This window comes from Anguilla anguilla, chromosome 8 (assembly GCF_013347855.1).
Source record: "Anguilla anguilla isolate fAngAng1 chromosome 8, fAngAng1.pri, whole genome shotgun sequence".
Classification (NCBI taxonomy): Eukaryota; Metazoa; Chordata; class Actinopteri; order Anguilliformes; family Anguillidae; genus Anguilla; species Anguilla anguilla.
This window is the reverse complement of record NC_049208.1, coordinates 49,408,853-49,428,476: the sequence shown is the minus strand read 5'-3', so window position 1 is coordinate 49,428,476 and position 19,624 is coordinate 49,408,853. Positions and strand designations below refer to the sequence as shown.

The window sequence follows — 19,624 nt, the reverse complement described above, 5'->3', positions numbered from 1 at the left end:
AGGGTCAATGCCAGGGCCCAGGTCTGACAGGATTTCTCCAGCATACTCAAGCATCAGTGCAGTCTGTGTTCAGGTGACTAACGGGTTCCTAACACAGTTGCATGGAGCAGGAATTAAACTGCCCTGTCTTGTTGGCTCACTGAGACCAACATCTGAAGACTGTGATAGAACCCTGGCCAAATCATCGATGCAGACTGTGAAATTTACTGGACTCAATCTGCAGCCAGAAATCTATAAAGCATGTAAATAGTTTTCTCTTTCTTGGCACAATTGTCTATTACTATGTGAAGGGTACAAACATGCCCAGCTCTTCAGTGATTAAACAAAGCCACAAACTGAAGAGAAGCCTCCTCCCATTACTGCACAAACAAATGCCTTAGTATTTATAAGGAGCTAAAAGATAGGACCTATTGGTCCCTAATTCCAAGCGGTTTCTCTTCTCTCACCTTTCCCCACGTATAGCCCTGCTCCTCCTCCTCACCCTTCCTCAGGTATAGCCCTGCTCCTCCTCCTCACCCTTCCTCAGGTACAGCCCTGCTCCTCCTCCTCACCCTTCCTCAGGTATAGCCCTGCTCCTCCTCCTCACCCTTCCTCAGGTATAGCCCTCCTCCTCCTCCTCACCCTTCCTCAGGTATAGCCCTGCTCCTCCTCCTCACCCTTCCTCAGGTATAGCCCTGCTCCTCCTCCTCACTCTTCCTCAGGTATAGCCCTGCTCCTCCTCCTCACCCTTCCTCAGGTATAGCCCTGCTCCTCCTCCTCACCCTTCCTCAGGTATAGCCCTACTCTTCTTCCTCACCTCTCCCCAGGTACAGCTGTGCTCCTCCTCCTCACCCTTCCTCAGGTATAGCCCTGCTCTTCTTCCTCACCTCTCCCCAGGCATATCCCTGCTCTTCTTCCTCACCTCACCCCAGGTACAGCCCTGCTCTTCCTCCTCACCCTTCCTCAGGTATAGCCCTGCTCCTCCTCCTCACCCTTCCTCAGGTATAGCCCTGCTCTTCTTCCTCACCTCACCCCAGGTACAGCCCTGCTCTTCTTCCTCACCGTTCCCCAGGTATAGCCCTACTCTTCTTCCTCACCTTTCTCCAGGTATACCCTTGCTCTTCTTCCTCACCGTTCCCCAGGTACAGCCCTACTCCTCCCCCACACCTTTCCCCAGGTGCAGCCCTGCTCCTCCTCCTCACCCTTCCTCAGGTGTAGCCATGCTCTTCTACTTCACCTCTCCCCAGGAATAGCCCTGCTCTCCTTCCTCACCTTTCTCCAGGTACTCCTCCAGACCCCTCCTACGGGCGTCCAGCTGCTGCTCGGACAGGGAGAAGGGCCACTTCCCGGGGATTTTGGGGAAGCTGAAGCTGCCGAACTCCCTCTTCAGGTTCTGGTTGAGGATGGCAAACTCCCGGTAGCGCTTCGAGCACAGCTGCCGTCCGGCCATGTACACGTTGTACACCTGCACACAGACAAGGGGCGCCATGGGTACACACTCACAGCCAGATATATTACCCACAGTCCATCAGGTCACAGTCGCCAAAAAAGGAAGTGTTGGAACAGGAAGCAGGGCCCGTGCGAGATTTCAATTCCTTTTTCAAAGCACGACCCGACTGCAACCGAAACAAAAACCCAGGAGGCCCTCGACCGCCATTCTAATATCAACTTATGGACACAGCAAATAGGGGGGCGATGAGAAATAGACTAAGAATGAACTCTTATGCAGCAAGTCCAAGCTTTTGATGTAGTGAGGGCTCTGTGGGAAAGCCTGACAGTGCCTGTGCCAACTGTGGCCAGGAGTCCTGGACAGTGACGTACGATTGGCCACTCCCTGCCTCACAGCCTCAACAACGGCTCTGCCGATTGGCCGCCCGAGTCCCGCCTGCGTCAGCTGCGCGGGAGGGGCCGTCCTCCGGGCCAGCGGCTGCGCAGCTCAGCAGCTGGCTGCGGCAGGCTACAGGGCACGTGCACGCTTACGTGCGCGCTCCTGACCCGGCGGATGACATCACTGGAATGGGGCGGGCCAACAGATGTGAAACAAGGGTCGGGTCTGGGTCAACAATTAGCAGGTAATCTTCCTTCATGATTTGATTCTTTCTTTCCTGATTTTTTCTTAGCAAAGGCTCAATTCACTCATTCCCAGTCTGAGAGCAAGCCTTCATAAAAGCTAACACACAGTACCTCCCTCTTTACTTACAGGATTTACTTCCACGTACTGTATAAACAGCCTCCTGCCTGCTCTGCATTGCTACGGGTGAGGAAAACGGGCTGGCGACCACAGGAACAGTAAATGATTAATAAGGTCAGGAAGAGTTGGAACGGGAACGGCCCGAGCGAACTTTTCCCAGGCCTATTTTCGGAGAAGCAGGACAGGAAACCCCCGGCTGATCCCACCCTGCCACGCCTCCCACGAACAGGAGAGGCTAGGGAGTTAGGGGAGGGCGAGAGGCAGAGAGAAGAAAGAAAGCGAGAGAGAGAGAGAGAGAGGTACACGGATAGCCGGCAAGAGAGTGAGAGGGAGAGGACGAAAGAAAGAAAGAGGGCAAGAAGAAGTGAAAGGCGTGGCTACCGCACGCTCCAAACGAACTGGTGTTCGGAATGCCGGAGAGGTTTTTGGGAACTTTCCGAAAACAATATTCCAAACCCCACACCCACGTTCCATAGCGATTGGTCAGGTGCGCAATGGGCAGGGTTTCAGGTCAGCAAATTCAGAATTCCGAACTCATCTGGCCACTTTTTTCCCCTCTCTTATTCAGTTATTCTCACTACTACGTTATATTCTTAAGAGTGTTTTTATTTCTTTTTGGCCTGTTCATCTTTATGCATCATTGTTGACTTTGTGTGGATTCTCTTTTGATTACAGATGGAACTTCTAAAATAATAAGGCTAATAAACATTTTCACGACATCATACAGATCAATATACCGTGTTTTAATTCAAATGATATATGGTAACACGGCAATCAAACAAGGATTGCTGCTGCTCAGTTCAAAAACTTCACCCATCTCTCTTTCACGATGAAACTGTACACACTGATTGATCGACAGATTCATTCATTCATTAATCCATTAGGAATTTGTTTTTTTGGGGCATCTTACAGCCGGCAGATGAGAACAGACAAATCCACTCGTCCGATTGGTCGGGAGAGGAGGCAATGACCCTCCCCCACCGGAGCATTAGCACCCAACAGTCACAAATAACATTTTACAAGTTTGCCGATCCCTTCTGCTCAAGGTTCACTGCAAAATTTTGTGGAAAAGTCCAGAGCGCTGAATAAGCGGATTCGAGAGGCTGTGATTATCTTTGCTCAAGTCGTACAGGTTTGCAACTGCTCCAGCTTGTCCGCTCACACTGGTTCACAGATTTGTGAATCCGTTCGACAAATTTTGCCACGAAAATAGCTCCGTGCAAAACGCTGTCCGTCGCGGTCGGACGAGACGCGTCGTAAGGACCAGTTCGCTTGAAGCGCAAGGAAACCCATAGAAAGAGAGAGAGTGAGAGGGAGAGGGAGAGGATGAAAGCAAGAGGGAGGTAGAGAGAGAGAGAGACAGAGAGAGACAGAGAGAGCGAGAAAGGCAGAGAGACAGAGAGTGAGAGAGCTAGAGACAGACAAAGAGACAGCGAGATAGGCAGAGAGAGCGAGAGACAGAGCAACACAGCATACACACGTAAAAGCGGACACATATTCACTCATGCACACAACACACAGATAGACAGACACACACACACACACCTAACATCACTTACTGATATTTTTGTCATAGGCTTGGCCTTTTTTTTTTTTAAATAACAAATTCATAGTCTACCATCCATTGCATATAGGCTAGTTGCATCTTGTAACCACTGCTTTGGCAACACAAGTGCCTGTATTTGTCATGCCAATAAAGCACTTCGAAATTGAAAAAAAAAAAAAAACGGAGAGAGACAGAGAGCGTGAGACAGAGACAGAGAGAGAGGCCACTCACCACGAACTTCTCGCCGTTCTGCTCCACGTGCTTGTACGTTGGCACGGAGATGGGCACGGCCTGCTTGTCGCTGTAGTCGTAGCAGGGCTGGCCGCCGACCTCGTCCCCCTGGTCCAGCCCGTCCGCCTCCAGGGGCGGGACCGACAGCACGGCCAGCACCAGCTCCCGCTCCCCGGCCCGGATCAGGTCCACCACCTGCTTGTGCGTGGCCCCCTCCACGCTGACGCCGTTCCTGCGGGAGGGGACAGGGCAGGGCCCATTTCAGGATGAACATGCCAGACAGCCGGGCTTTTCAGAACGATCTGCGGTTCCCGCTCTGGGTTTTTGGGCTGCGACCCACTACCCGCTAGTCAGCGGTTCCACGCCTCCCCACAATGCCCTGCGGCCACGAGTTCTGGCCCCGCCCCCTTCACTGTGACTGACAGGACGACCCCGGACCGGGCTTGTGAGCAATACACTGTACGTTTCCACTCATTTCCCTAACACGAAACAAGTGAACCTGAGAGAGAGAGAGACAGAGAGAGAGAATTTGAATTTGAGAGTTGTTCCGGTTGTTTGCGGTTGTTCCCTGCACTTGGACCGGTACTTCTCTCTAGGGGTTTCGTCATACTTGTTCCTGGTTATGGTTATACACTTTGTTGTACGTCGCTCTGGATAAGAGCGTCTGCCAAATGCCTGTAATGTAATGTAATGAGAGAAAGAAAGAGAGAGTGAAAGAATGAAGGAGATAATGTGAGCGATGCAAGTTAAGGGTTTCCTTCTGGGGCTCAGGGACCAGGATTAGTGACGGGGGGGGGGGGGGGGGAGAGAGGAAATGGACGAGGACCGGGAGGGAACACAGCCAGGTCAGCCCAGCGAAGGGTGGAGAACCCTCATTCCTGTCAGCCCGCTGCTACCAGCACCGCCCCACTGATCCAGGGTCAGTTCACCATGACCCAACAATGCAGCCACAGCCCAGGGAGACAGAACCACCCTGCTGCGGCCAGCACCGCCCCACTGATCCAGGGTCAGTTCACCATGACCCAACAATGCAGCCGCAGCCCAGGGAGACAGAACCACCCTGCTGCGGCCAGCACGGCCCCACTGATCCAGGGTCAGTTCACCATGACCCAACAGCGCAGCCGCAGCCCAGGAAGGCTGGATCAGCCCCGGTGCCCAGCATGACCCCACTGACCCAGGGTCAGTTCACCATGACCCAACAGTGCAGCCGCAGCCCAGGAAGGCAGGATCAGCCCCAGTGCCCAGCATGACCCCACTGACCCAGGGTCAGTTCACCATGACCCAACAGTGCAGTCACTGCCCAGGAAGGCAGGATCAGCCCCGGTGCCCAGCACGGCCCCGCTGATCCAGGGTCAGTTCACCATGACCCAACAGTGCAGTCACTGCCCAGGAAGGCAGGATCAGCCCCGGGGCCCAGCACTGCCCCACTGACCCAGGGTCAGTTCACCATGACCCAACAGCGCAGCCGCAGCCCAGGGAGACAGAACCACCCTGCTGCGGCCAGCACCGCCCCACTGATCCAGGGTCAGTTCACCATGACCCAACAGTGCAGCCGCAGCCCAGGGAGACAGAACCACCCTGCTGCGGCCAGCACGGCCCCACTGACCCAGGGTCAGTTCACAATGACCCAACAGCGCAGCCGCAGCCCAGGAAGGCAGGATCAGCCCCAGTGCCCAGCACCGCCCCACTGATCCAGGGTCAGTTCACCATGACCCAACAGTGCAGTCACTGCCCAGGGAGAAAGAACCACCCTGCTGCTACCAGCACGGCCCCACTGACCCAGGGTCAGTTCACAATGACCCAACAGTGCAGTCACTGCCCAGGAAGGCAGGATCAGCCCCAGTGCCCAGCACCGCCCCACTGATCCAGGGTCAGTTCACCATGACCCAACAGTGCAGTCACTGCCCAGGAAGGCAGGATCAGCCCCGGTGCCCAGCACTGCCCCACTGACCCAGGGTCAGTTCACCATGACCCAACAGTGCAGTCACTGCCCAGGAAGGCAGGATCAGCCCCGGTGCCCAGCACGACCCCACTGACCCAGGGTCAGTTCACCATGACCCAACAGCGCAGCCGCAGCCCAGGAAGGCAGAACCACCCTGCTGTGTCCAGCACCGCCCCACTGACCCAGGATCAGTTTGCTGTACAACAAAGGACCAGTCACACCCCAGTGGCACAGAAATCCCCTGAGAAAATACATTTCTTTCTATTGGAAAGGCCCGGGGCATACGCACAGTCCAAAAACACAACCTGCTGTGACCTACGGTAACACATCCAGGCACAGGCACAGTGCACCAGCTCACCTAGGGCTAAACACAGAGCACAAGCAACCCAGTAATAAAACACAGCTCAGGCTAACTCATACAGAAACACTGCTCAGTCTAACTCATAACAAAACACAGCTCAGATTAGCTCATAACAAAACACAGCTCAGTCTAACTATAACAGAAAACAGCTCATCTTAATTTATTACAAAACACAGCTCATCCTAACTCATAACAAAACACAGCTCATCCTAACTCATAACAAAACACAGCTCAGATTAGCTCATAACAAAACACAGCTCAGTCTAACTATAACAGAAAACAGCTCATCTTAACTCATTACAAAACACAGCTCAGCCGAACAACAATGAAACACTAGCCCAGCCTAACTGACAATGAAACACAGCCGACCCTAATAATGAAACTCAGCTCAGTCTAACTGAGAATGAACCACAGCTCAACCTAATAATGAAACTCGGCTCGGCCAAATCAGTAACAAAGAGTGACACAACCCTGCCGGTAACCAGAATGTACAGCAGCCCAGCGCAACGGAACCCAAGCGAGGACACTTGCAAAACGGCACATGCAAAAGCGTGCATTTCTTCACTTCCTCTGGTCGCGAGCGGAGTGCGCTGGTTACTGTGTAACATGCAAGCCGCTGGTCACATGAGGCGAATGTGCACAGTCTCGCGCCTCTCCAGCACTGAAAACTGAAGCGTAAGCAGGGGGGGGGGGGGGGGGGGGGAAATCCCATCCTCTCTGTTCCTCCTCCTCAGTTTTGCGGGGCAGCCCCCCTTCCAGGGGAGAGCGCAGTCTCCCCAAAGCACAAAGAGTGTCCGTTATATCTCCCCCGTCTCCCCAAGGCCCTCCCCAGATTATCAGCCGCAAACAGAGACAGACGGACGGACGGCGTCTGGAAGGCCTAAAGGACTACCCACATAACCACCGAGATATAGACACTACCCTCCACCTCAGATCAGCCAAGTCTACTTATCAGTATTTTACTTGTTTCCTTCTCCACAGTACAGGCTGACAGACACACTTGTGTCCCCCATTCACTCCTTGGCCCCATAGACCAAACAGTCCTTCACTCCAAAACTTCATGTACACAACAAAGTAGCCTCTCAGTGCTAGCAGGGAGCAAGATCTTTTAATAATACTAAACACACAGCGAAAATAATTTGTATTAATCATAAAAAGACCATAAAAGTTGCTGTTATTTATGTTCTTGGGTTATTAAGAGCACTGGAGCATTTAATGGTGCACAAAATACATCTTAAATGATGGTTCATACTGACAATTACCACTACCAAATGTTTAAGACAGTAGGTTGTGTAGTTCTAGCACTGAATTCAGGATCAGAAGGTCATGGGGTTGAACCCTAGGCAGACCACAGCTGTTGTAACCTCGAGGAAAGTGCTCCCCCCCCCTCCCAAACAGCACCAGCCGTAAATGGATTACAAACGCGCGCCAGACGTGAAGTTTCAGGCTTGGCGAGTAGGCATCGGGATAAAGGTCAGCTGAGTGAATAAATTATGTATGGTAATGCTACCTTCTCTGTGCTTTCTTCCGCCCTCTTTTTCATCCAGACACTGAGCGCGAGAAAAGGCACCGACCTGTTGCCGGGAGTGTGAGTTCAGGAGTGCACGCAAGACAAAGGATCGAGCCAGCTGATACGCTTCTTTTGACGCACTTGTATTTTGCGCCGTGCAAGCCTCCACGCCCAAAACCCTTATGCCAATTCCCAAACTTCATGCGTTATTAATGCTCCCCCTCACTTACTTGCCAGCACACGCAATGGGTCAGCGTTCAACTTAGCCTTTTTTGTTCATGCACAATCTCTAGTGCATTTTTTGTTTAAGGACTGCAGTGAAAACTTCCGCTAAAATGCTTGGTTGTATTTGTGGCTAATTTGCATTGTGCCACAGAATGGTCTGTCTTGGGGTTTGGCAATAAATGTGTTGTATTATTTCTTCCATATTGAAGACCCCAATACTGTAATTACTAGGCCAGGTTTTCCTATCCCCGAGGAGCGTACATTTGGGTCATGAAGATTTCACAGGATATTAAAAAATTAACCGACTAGGCAGTAGTTTTTTCTCCACACAGACGAATTAATGACGAGATACTCCAACATTAGTTAGGTATGGAGCCACTGCAGCACATTAGAATATCCCACTCCTCATCTCACGCGGGCCCAAAGCGCGACATCCCTCGCGCTGGAGCGAGCCTATTCCATGACAACAGATTTACGCCACTTCCCCATACCAAAGTACACCATGCCAGCCAAACTACTGCCGTTTCAAGATCGCCTGTAGGATCATCGTGTCTCCACCGTTTTAACGAGACAAAATACGCATTAGCATTCAGAGCTTGACCTAATAGCTTTGATGATAACGACTTCCATCCCAATACTGGTATGCGTACTCTTACCTAAGGCACGGGCCCAAAGCAAGCTACCTATTTTGTTAGGAAAAATTCACAAATCCAGTGAATCCTGAAATTTTTCACCGTTTTATTTCATTAAGGAATCAAGCTCTAGAGCAACATTGGTCATAGCCCAGTAGTAGGGAATGTAAGCATAACCAGGAATGCAAAGTAATTCCAAACACAATCTGCCGACCTGACCAGTACAGTTAGCCACAATTCTTTATCTAGCAAACGGTATACTTATAATTAACTGCATATGCCAGGGCTTCTGTGTACATGGCCACAGGAGTAGCTATCTAGCTAGGTGACGCGATTTTCCATGGTATTTAGCATGCTAGTCATGCACAATTTTCAAGTAAGAAAAGCAGTCATCAGCGTCACAGTAGTGAACTAGCTAAACTGACCGTACTGCTGCACACCGCTGCAGCAAAGGCTTGTTTCCAGTTTAGCTCACAAGCTAGCCAGGCCACTTATGGCAAAAGCACAATTTATTATTTTTAAAACCTTGATAGTTATCTGGAAAATATGCAAATGATACCAAACGTTAACATGAACACTGTCGCACTGTGTACCAACAGCGTTAGCACACCGATGCTAAAGTTACCTAGCTAGTTACAGTTAGCCATGCTGGCTATCGTTAACAGGTCAGTGGCGTTAACAGGAACACAAATTAATTAGCTAGCTTTTGTTGTTCGCAGATCGTAAGTTTCTTACAACTAGCCAATTTCCATTAACTTATCTGTGTGCTCGTTTTAGCAACACAATGCTAGGCAAACCAGTTAGCAATCTAGTGCTGGTAAGTTGCTAGCGCTTAGAATAGCTACCTTAAATTGGCTAGCGAGCAGAACTAGGTTAGCTTGGTTTGGCACGCCAAGGGATGTTAGGAGGAGCTTAGGTAATTATGATAGCATTTAGCACTAAAGTCTAAGCATTATAGCTGTCAAGCGTTTTCATTTAACCAGCAATTAACCTTGATGGCTAACTTGTACTCTATTCAATGTTTCACTTAGCTAAATGATCTCACGATCACGACATGACAAGCTAATACTATAGGTCAGTCAGAAACGTAGCAAGCAAGTTACATGTTGCTTCACGAAACATTAATTTAGGCTTGCTTAAACACAACTAAGTTTGCGCACTCACACTTCCAGAATCCGGTCTCCCTTGACGATGCCAGCTCTGTCTGCTGCCCCTCCCGGTAAAACAGCACTGACGTGTTGAAGAGGGGCATACAATTCCCCGTTAATGCTCCGTAGTTGCCCTCCTTCACTAACTTGTCCCCGAACGTTGAATCCATAGCCCGAATCCGACTTGACAATTCGTACCATCCGTGGACCCGACGTAATCGTGGTCGCCGTTTGGCCTTCAGGACTGACTGCAGCTGAACCAATACCGGATCCGTTTCGAGACGACGGTGCAACCAGCGACGGGGACGCCGGACGAATTTCATCTCCTTCGACATTCGCCATATTTTTGTTTCAACCCCTCCACTTTTATCCCTCTCACTTTTCAGTAATACATTGAATAGGCGACGGCTAGCTGTGTAGACCCAATACTGTTGACCCGCCCCACCATCACAAGACAACCCTTTTTTCTTCCCGACTCCAGTCGCTTGACGTCACGACATAATAAGCAGCAGGATTCGACGACGCTTTGCTGGAGTATCGATCTGATTGGACGGGGTTCCTTCGAAACCTTTCTCTGATTGGGTAAGCCCTTGTCAAAACAGCTTAGGGCTGCAGAGCACGCGCCGCACACTGTAAACCAGTTGACTGCTGGTGCTTCGAATGTACAAAATATCCGAATGTGATGCATGCAATTTCCTTGCTTTGGTAATGAAAAAAGAGTTGTGTTATTGCCATGGATGATAAAAAGGAAATGTTAATCAACTGGCAACACATTACGCTCCCTCGACATGTTCATTTTTATTCTTTCCAGTTTCTCAGTACATTCAGTACAGTACTGAGAAAACATTAACGACCATTGACGGATGACCCTTATGCACTGGATGTGACCCTGTGGTTTAATTGGTTGTTCAAACATAACCAATGCAACTTCTGTCTGTCATATTCAATTGTGTGCTGCAAAGTACTTGGAGTGTGACTAGTTGAAATGGATTTCAGTTGCATACTGTACTGATGGAACAAATTGGTCTTCAAATGGGCATTTCAGCTGTGTGTGCAACCAGCGACAAAACAGTTAATAAATATAAATCTTAACTACTTATAAATAAACTATACTTATATTTTAGACATTATATGTATTGCATACACTAATATCATGTCATAAATAAGTAGTAAGCTTTCTATTTTGGGATGCAAATTTCGTGCAATTCTTTTAATCAATCGTCGGCTCCGATTTATCAATTTATAATGATTAACTGATAAGCTTAAAATCTACTATTTGGCCTATAAAAAGAATGACTCAAAACAGGGCCTACCAATTAATGAGTTGTATACTGTATATCAGAGAGGTTTTATTAAGACATGCTCTTAAAACAATCAATAAAACAGGATTTGCATTGTGTATTAAGGCCATAACGGCAATAAACAAAATTTTTCAAACATGGATTCATGGACTGAGAAATCTGTACAGGAGAGGAGGGAATACTGATGACAAAAGATATTGCTTATTAATGATTCTTATTAATGCTTAACTTTGTAATAAACAAATGATACACTTGTTTTTTTTTTGTCTTTCTTTCAACACTTAGCCACTAACGTGGTCTTATAATAAAAAGGACACATCGATCTATTCAATAGTATAAATTGTATTCTGCAGTGGAAGCGATAGGCTATTCATTTAACAAAAGTGTAGCAAGCTCCCCAATTTGCAATGTAGGCCTCTTGATGTGCAGCGAACACAAAAGGTAAGTAATGATGTAAAATAGAACAAAGTGCCATGAAACCCCCAACAAAAGATCAGTCTTGCAACCATAAGGTCACAAGTTCGATTCCCCCGGTAAGACACTGTTGTAGTACCCTAGAGCAAGGTACTTAACCTGCATTACTTCAGCGTATATATCCAACTGTGTAAATGTATGCAATCTGCTATATGCCTGTAATGTAATGTACTATGAATAATGAACATGCCTCTATGCAATTACCTAACTTGATACCAACACATTTCTGGTAAGGAATGTAAGCATGTCTACGTGCTGTGGGGTCAGTCTGCTGCACAGACTGGCTTTAGTTCATGGTAAAAGTAGCCATCAGGACTTCCTACATTTGTAGGATGCGGTTTGGCAGATTTGAAACAACAACATGTTTTTTTTTTTTTTTGTACTGAGAGAGGATTTTTTTTTTCGTTGTTCCTGTTTTGCTGAGGTCAGGCAAATAAATTGGTGAATTGGGCTGATTCTCAGACCCCTTCACATTTTTCACATTTTGTTACATTACAGTCTTATTATTTTTCATAAATTTGAAAAAAATTCTAAACCTGTTTTTGCTTTGTCATTATGGGGTTTATGTAGAGTGATGAGAATAAAAATGAATTGAATCCATTTTTTAATGAGGCTGTAACGTAACAAAATGTGGAAGAAGTGAAGGGGTCTGTGTACTTTCCGAAGGCACTGCGTAGCAAGGGAGGTACTGGTCTATTTATTTACTAACATGAAGATAATGATGATGCATATCCTGGGGATGCAATGATCTGTGATTTTCATATTTGGAGTTGGGCAATGTCCTGTCTACCCAGGTCAATCTGCAGTTTAAATACCTTTAGTTCACCTCAGGCACAGATGATCTGCAACTAATCTTATGCACTGTTGTAGTTATTGTTTAATGGAAAAATAGGAGAAATTAAAAATATGTTTAAATAATTACATTTATTCATGCAATTGACTATCAAAAAAATATTTGCTAAATATAAAATAGGTTGATAGCACAATAAATATTTTAAACCAGGGCAAAATATTTAGGTTGTCAATAAAATGGTTAGTTTCCAAGCCATCTTTTATTATTATTATTATTATTATTATTATTATAAATAATAATAATAATAATAGTAATAATAGTAATAATAATAATAATAATAATAATAATAAACCATTATTTAACCAGATTAGTCCCGTTGAGATTCAAAAATCTGTTTTTCAAGGGAGACCTGGCCAAGAAGGCAGCAGCACAAAAAGTTACAGACAATATAAGACCATAAACATAAAACATATATCCAAAGCAAAATGTGTGAAAGAGCATGATAGAGGAATAAAAGAGCAATACAAAAGCAGAAACACAAAGTAAGTACAGTCAAAAGCTAGATAACAGCTTATTCAAAGCAACAACAATTTCCAAGTGACTTTGTTTCCATATATCTACATGCAATTACAAAAAGTGACCAAATGATGGCAGCATTGTATCAAAATGGCTTTGAATTAGCTAGCATAGAAGATCTACATTGGTTATTTGATACGATCGGCAAATAAGTATGAATACTGACCATTGATCGCAGATACATTTATTATTTATTGGATGATTTACAGGTAATACAGATGGTATTACCTGAGTGCCACAGCATAAAATGTTTTATTGGTAAGTTTTAAGTTTGTAATCTTCACATGAGCTCTTATGTGTAGTGTGTGTGTGTGTGAGAGAGAGAGAGAGAAACTGAGTGTGTGTTACCCCTCAGTAAATTGTATGCACAATATCATGCAGACAAGTGTAGTTTTATCACATTGATCACATCTCATTGCTTCTAACACTCTGACAGGCCCCTGTAGGCAGAGTTCATTCTGGGAAATACTCCGCTAGCATTCTTTTCTTTGAAAATCTTGGAGACTTGTTCCACCTCCTCAGATCTATTGTGGCTGTTCTGTTCTCCAGGAAAAGGTAACTGAATTCTTGAGCTGACAAACAAGAGACACACAAATGCACTTTCTATCATTGAAAGTATTGACTCATAACTGTGTACTACTACACAATCAGATGGTCAAACCGGACATATGGGCATAAATGTGATTAAAATATAAGAAATAGTTTTATCTCATCCATTTATTTTTTTATCATAACAAGAATGTTGCTTTTATTTATCTATTGTTTCATTATCAAGAATGAGCTTGTTTTGAGCTAAGTACGTCTATCTATTTTTACTGACGAACCTGAGTGAATCTATGACAAAGTGTGTTCAACTATGGGGAGGTACAGCATTAGGGGACAGTCACAAGAGAGCGTTTCACTTTATGTTCACAGGAAGAACTCATTGGCGATCACCATGACCTGACACACCAAATGGATGTACTCCTTGAAGTCAACAGGGTTGTTTCTGTCCCTGTCCAGCTCTGTGAATATCTTGTCCACAGCTGACTGGTTTTGTTCAGGTTGTGAGAAGGGGAGACAAACACAGAAAAGGATGAAGAGTTGGAGACAAAGGCATTTATCATTACTGTGAAAAAGGGCATTTCGATTCTGTTATTTTAATGCCTGCCTAATCCTCCCCTACATTTGATTGACTTTAACTCTAATACGCACCTCCCACTATGACCTCATTGCTCTCATACACCTCCACGTGGACAGTAATATTGAAAATGCTGAACTGGCCAAAAATACCAGGATAGTTATAGCAGCATTGTAATCAGTGTAAGGATTGGTGTCTACATTATAATGTGGGTCAGTATAGGTATCTGCATTGAAATCATTCAGTGTTAGAAGTGAAATCAATGTCAGCATTGATATTGTTATTGTAATGCATGTCAGTACTGGTATCAGTATTGTAGTCAGTATCAGTATCAGTATTCCAGCACTAATGGGGCTGTAGTACATGTGCAAGACCTCTCATCCCCAAAATGTCCCAAAGATTGGTGTAGAGCATGTTCTTCAGCTCATTGTAGGTGAGGGTCAGCGGGTCCTCCTCCTTCCCAGAGTAGCTGTGGAAGACTTTAATGAGCATCACCACACCTTGCTGCATTTCAGACGTTCCAGAAACAGGAAGAGAGACACATACTGTAAGCTAGTCAGCTGCACCAACCAAGACAGTCCACTAGATGTTGCTACTGAGACTTTTGTAGCTCTGCTGCTCAAACCAGAGAGCTGGTCTGCTCCAGGCAGCACCGTGGTAAACAGTTCAGTTCCTGGAGATATACCATTATTTAGATTTTCATTTCAGCCCTAATTTGACACACCTGACTACTAATGTTCAGCTCAGTGCAGATCTTTAGCTGTTGAAGGAGGTGTGCTTCATTAGGTTTGGAGGGAAAACCTATAGGGTGGTAGATCTCCAGGGACAGGGTTGGTTACCCCTGAGGTAGCATGTAACAGAAACCTTTTGAAGGGAGTGCCTGTTTTCTTATTTTCTCTGGTCTCTGTGCTTTAGAGAACCCTTTGTTTTGGGTGACAGATTCTGAAGAAATGCACCAACTGGCCCTCAGTAAAAGTCAAACACAAGCACAGATTTCTAACTGAAGCTGTAATTTAACTGTGGATAATTATATAGACATTTTACATACCAGGATATACTTTAATTACAGACACTGCATAATAGAGAGCAGGAGAAAATGTAAAAGTGGGGTAATCATCATGTTGCGTGTTTAAAACAAAATATTGAAAAATTAAAGAAGTAGTAATTAAAAAATAAAAGATATAACTGTGTGGTACATCAATCGGAAAATTCACAAAAATGTTGAGTATAAGGCAAGACTGAATATAAAGGTTGGAACAGACTTGGACAAGGAAGGATATTTACTGCACAGTAATTTAAGAAGAAAAAATAGACATTGAGATGAATGGAGGGAGAAGGGAAGTGGATGAGGGGAGGGAGTAGAGAGAAAAAGAGAGAGAGAGGTGGGATTAAGAGGCTCAAGTGGCACTGTGGCAAAGCACGGTTCTCTCTGTGGACAAACAACCACTGCAAACAGCCAAACACAAAGAGTGGGTGGGCCACACATGCATCTCTCTCTCTCTCTCTCTCATTTCCAACCTCTTCTTTTTTTCACATCCTATTTTCACTCTTTATCTTGCCCCTTCCTTTACACATTGGACCTGGAGTGTGCTCGGATTGCTTTCTTGCTGCTTTTTCCGTTTTGCTGCAATGTGCTGAACAAAAATCTCTCTCTCTTTTGCATAGTCTCCCTGGCGATAAGCACCCATTGGCTGTTCCCTTGATATTCATCACATTCACTAGACAATGTTTTCAAACGTGAATTATTTGACTGGACGACATACAATGTGTCATTCCCTCTCTTTCCACCTTTTAACACCCCCCCCTTTTAGATCATAGCAAGCAGTCACATACTGTTTTGCTGTCATATGATGCAATTCTGGTTTTGACTTTACATTAAAAAAAGTTTGTCTTAAATGAACATACGTAGGACAGGAGAGGAGAAAGTGGAACTCAGTTTCCATTTCTCCTGATTCACATTGTTCACATTGTCGTAAGAACCCCTTCAGATTCACCGAACAGTGCGTCAAGGTCACCAGCAGGAAGAAACCAAAACCTATCGTGTCGGGGTCACCAAGTGCAAGAAATCTCTCAAATCAAATCAAACAGAAAAAGTATCTGACTGGCGAAGGAACACGTGTAGTCTTACCCGGTGCTACAGGAACGGGATTCATTTAATGTTATCTCAGTTATCTGACTCCAAATGTTATGTTTTAACCTTTCCTCTGTGCTAACAGTTATGTAGAGATGGAGGAGACTGCTGTCCGCCAGTCATGTGGCTTTATACGAATCACTATCTAGCTTGGTAGATTCAGACATTATTATTATTATTATTAATTACATTTATATAGCACTTTTCCAAATGCTCAAAGTGCTTTACAGTGAAGGGGAACTCACCTCACCCACCACCAATGTGTAGCACCCACCTGGGTGATGCACGGCAGCCATTTTGCGCCAGAACGCTCACCACACATTAGCGAAGGTGAAGAGGGAGAGAACATTTATTTAGCCAATTAAATCTGGGGATGATTTTTAGTGGCAAGTTTGCGAGTGCCAGATCTGGGATTTGGCCAGGACACCGCGGAACCCCCTACATATCTTTGGCTTGTGTAGCCTGCATAAATACGACTGTGTATCCTGCAATGACATTAGTGTATAGGCGAATGACTACGAGGTGCAGATATCCTATGTTCTATGTGTATGCTAGGATCTTAAAATTACTAGGTGTGCAGTGGTAAGAGTCAAAGAGGAATGCCAGGTTAAAATGAATACAGTTTATTGTTCAGCGTGTCTCATAATAATGACAATATACGATGGTGCAAAATGCGTGTGGTGAAATGGCTATACGCGTAAATGGCTTACACGCGCAGGAGACTGTGTCGACGAATCTCCCCGAACCACTGCAAATTTCCGCTTATATGCAAAACGATCAGAGCAAGACCAAGCCATCAAATAAGGACACAGTCATGGCAAAACAGCGTAGATGAATGATCCTGCTTGCACTACCTCCAAAGGCATATCACACCGGGTTAACCTTTGTGTTTGGCTGGGTGCTGACCCATAGGTATCAAGATCTTTGGTCAGTACTCCACCATCAAAGACACCAACTTGTTCCCCATGAAAAAGTTTTCCAACAATACAAAACATAATTTAATTGTATGGAGAACCTGAAGTTCACATAATGCTGATCCAATATGATATTTTGCAACTGCGCACTGTCTCTTCATTACAATTGCTGGCCCCCTGTCAGCACAATAAACAGTCTGTTTTACTTTGAGGGTCTGATAAGAGACCTCTGTGAACTGGTCGACAACATAAACTCTCCTTTCCACTCTTTCTTATGCCATCCTTTTTTTAAATTTCCAGATTATGACCACTGAGTCCGTACATTGTTGAGGTGCATCTCTGTTGGGCTGGGTTGTTTTTTTTTAAATGTACTGTGCTGAAGAGTATTCTCTGCTCAACGATCGATAACCTTCTAATCTGGCAATGTAGTTCAGTTCCTTCGGCCAGTTTACAATGCATTTATTTTTGCTTTTGTTGTCTATTATTTTTATTTACGTTTTTTTGAAAGAGTGTAGAAGTCGTTGTTTTGAAGATGGGTTGTATATTTGAAATGATTTAGGGGGTCTGTCTCTGGGCAGAGGGGGTTCCTCGTGAATGCTCTGTGTTGGTAGGATTCGGGAACACTTAGTGCCAAATGAGCCTGGAATTTGATAGCCCTTTGTATGCTCTTTCTTTTAAGTTCATACTGTGTGCTCTTGTATTGAATTTCTCCACAGCATAATGCTGTGTTATTATCATTAATACTCCGTTCTGTCCATTTGTATGTTTTCGGGAGCGGGAAAAGGTTGGGTTGGGTACGTTTCTCAGTGTGTGTCACTGACTCATTTAAATACAAGATTGTTTGGCTGTGGTCTGATGTGGGGAGTTGTGGTAAGACTACAAACGCGTTGATATATCTTGGTTCAATATCGGTAATGGACACTACCGCTACTACCTAGCATTGAGCAGTAAGTTCATCTACCCAGAGAGTCCCCCCACCCCCCCCCGACCCTGCCGTTAACAGTGTACATGCCCGGGCCTTTTCACAGCTTACCACACCGCTGTAACTTTGTCTCTGTGTGGTTATCACCGGATCACTCCCTTGAGGACTGAGGTTTATTACCTCCTCAGGGGCCATGCAGCATTTCTGACCCAATGTCACATAAAAGGGCAGAGAATCTGAAAAGTATAGCCGTGGCTGGAGCTTCAACATGTACGCTCTGTTTATCTTGCTTTGGAGGGCAAGGTGAGACACTGGCTGGGGGAGCGAAGGCCCTTGGCGTCGGCCAGGGGTTGATTTCCTCAAGAGCTCTCTCTTCACTCCACCGGTCACTGCGCAGAGGGGCGTGGATGCCAATAAATCCCTCTCCACCTGTGTCCTTCGAGCCATTGCGAGGGGGATTTGGCATGCTCTCTTTATGTAACTTTGTAATCAAGCCCACATAGCTGTCCCGTGCTGCCTGCATGGCTATGAAAGATTGCCCAGGTTCAACAAGGCAAGCAAAGGACAGTGGGGCAGTGTCTGAGGTGTGGGTGGTGTGAGTGGCGGGGGTTGATTCTGCCTCCTGGGTCTTGCAGGTTTCTTCTGGCTGGGTGTTGTCCCCCGGAGGATGCACATCGAGGGGAACCTCCCTTTTGGATGGTTCACTGGCCTCCACCATAGCGTCGATGATGTCCTGGTAAAACGGCTGCACTTGTATTTCCATGCCAGAACACCACGGGGAGGAAAGGGGACTGCCCTGGTCTCTCCACTTTTGCGCTGGCATGCAGCGGAGTCCATGGTGAGGGGGGTGTTTGCCGAGGTAGTTCCTTACAATGAAGGCAAAAAGGAACTTCACCATTGGGTTGCCAGGTGAACTACATGAAATGTAAAGGGAATACAGCAATCCAAACTGTGTCTTGAAGAGGTGTCCCGTATCCAAAGCCTCGAGAGGATGAGCTCATTGAGCGGCTGGGGACGGCCAGATTCCTCCCCACTCTGCATTTATGCAAAGGGTACTGGAAAGTTCCACTGTCAGAGGCATCAAATGACTTTCCGCACACCGTCCTGGTTTTTCCAGTGCGCTGTAATGCCGTTTGGTCTGCAGGGGGCACCAGTGACCTTCCAATGCCTGATGGATGGTGTCCTTCTGGGCGCTGGTTGAGAATGCCTTCGGCACTGATGATGTGGTAGTATCCAGTGACACTTGGGAGGAACTCTTGGCACATGTGAACGACAATGAGAACATGCTGGAATAAAAGAAGCAGGGCTAACAAGAAACCCTAAAACATGTGCCATTGCACAGTCAGAGGTGCAGTGTCTTGGCTATGTTATTGGGCGTGGTGTTGTCAAGTCACAGGTGGGACAAATAGCAGCAATCAAGGACACTCCGGTACCGCAAACTAATCGCCAGGTTCGCTCGTTCCTGGGTCTGGTTGGCTGGTATAGACGGTTTATTCCCCATATATCGAGCCGCAGCCCTCACTGACCTCACACGGAAATCTAGCCCCAGCAGGGTGCAATGGACTAATCTCTGTGGTAGTACCTTCCAGGATCTGAAGGGCTGTTTGCGCCAGCAACCCATCCTACGA

General features: G+C 46.2%; 1 protein-coding gene across 1 annotated transcript in view; it reads right to left on the bottom strand.

Annotated features, from left to right (window-relative positions):
• Window positions 1-10,261, bottom strand: part of snx27a (sorting nexin 27a) — a 28,481-nt gene extending 18,220 nt beyond the window's left edge. The window contains exons 1-3 of the mRNA XM_035429574.1: window positions 9,782-10,261; window positions 3,948-4,179; window positions 1,252-1,444 (exon numbers count right to left, since the gene is read on the bottom strand). Coding sequence (XP_035285465.1) covers window positions 1,252-1,444; window positions 3,948-4,179; window positions 9,782-10,107 — 751 coding nt within the window. The 5' untranslated portion in view covers window positions 10,108-10,261. The remainder of the gene's footprint in view (window positions 1-1,251; window positions 1,445-3,947; window positions 4,180-9,781) is intronic.
• Window positions 10,262-19,624: the final 9,363 nt, after the last annotated feature.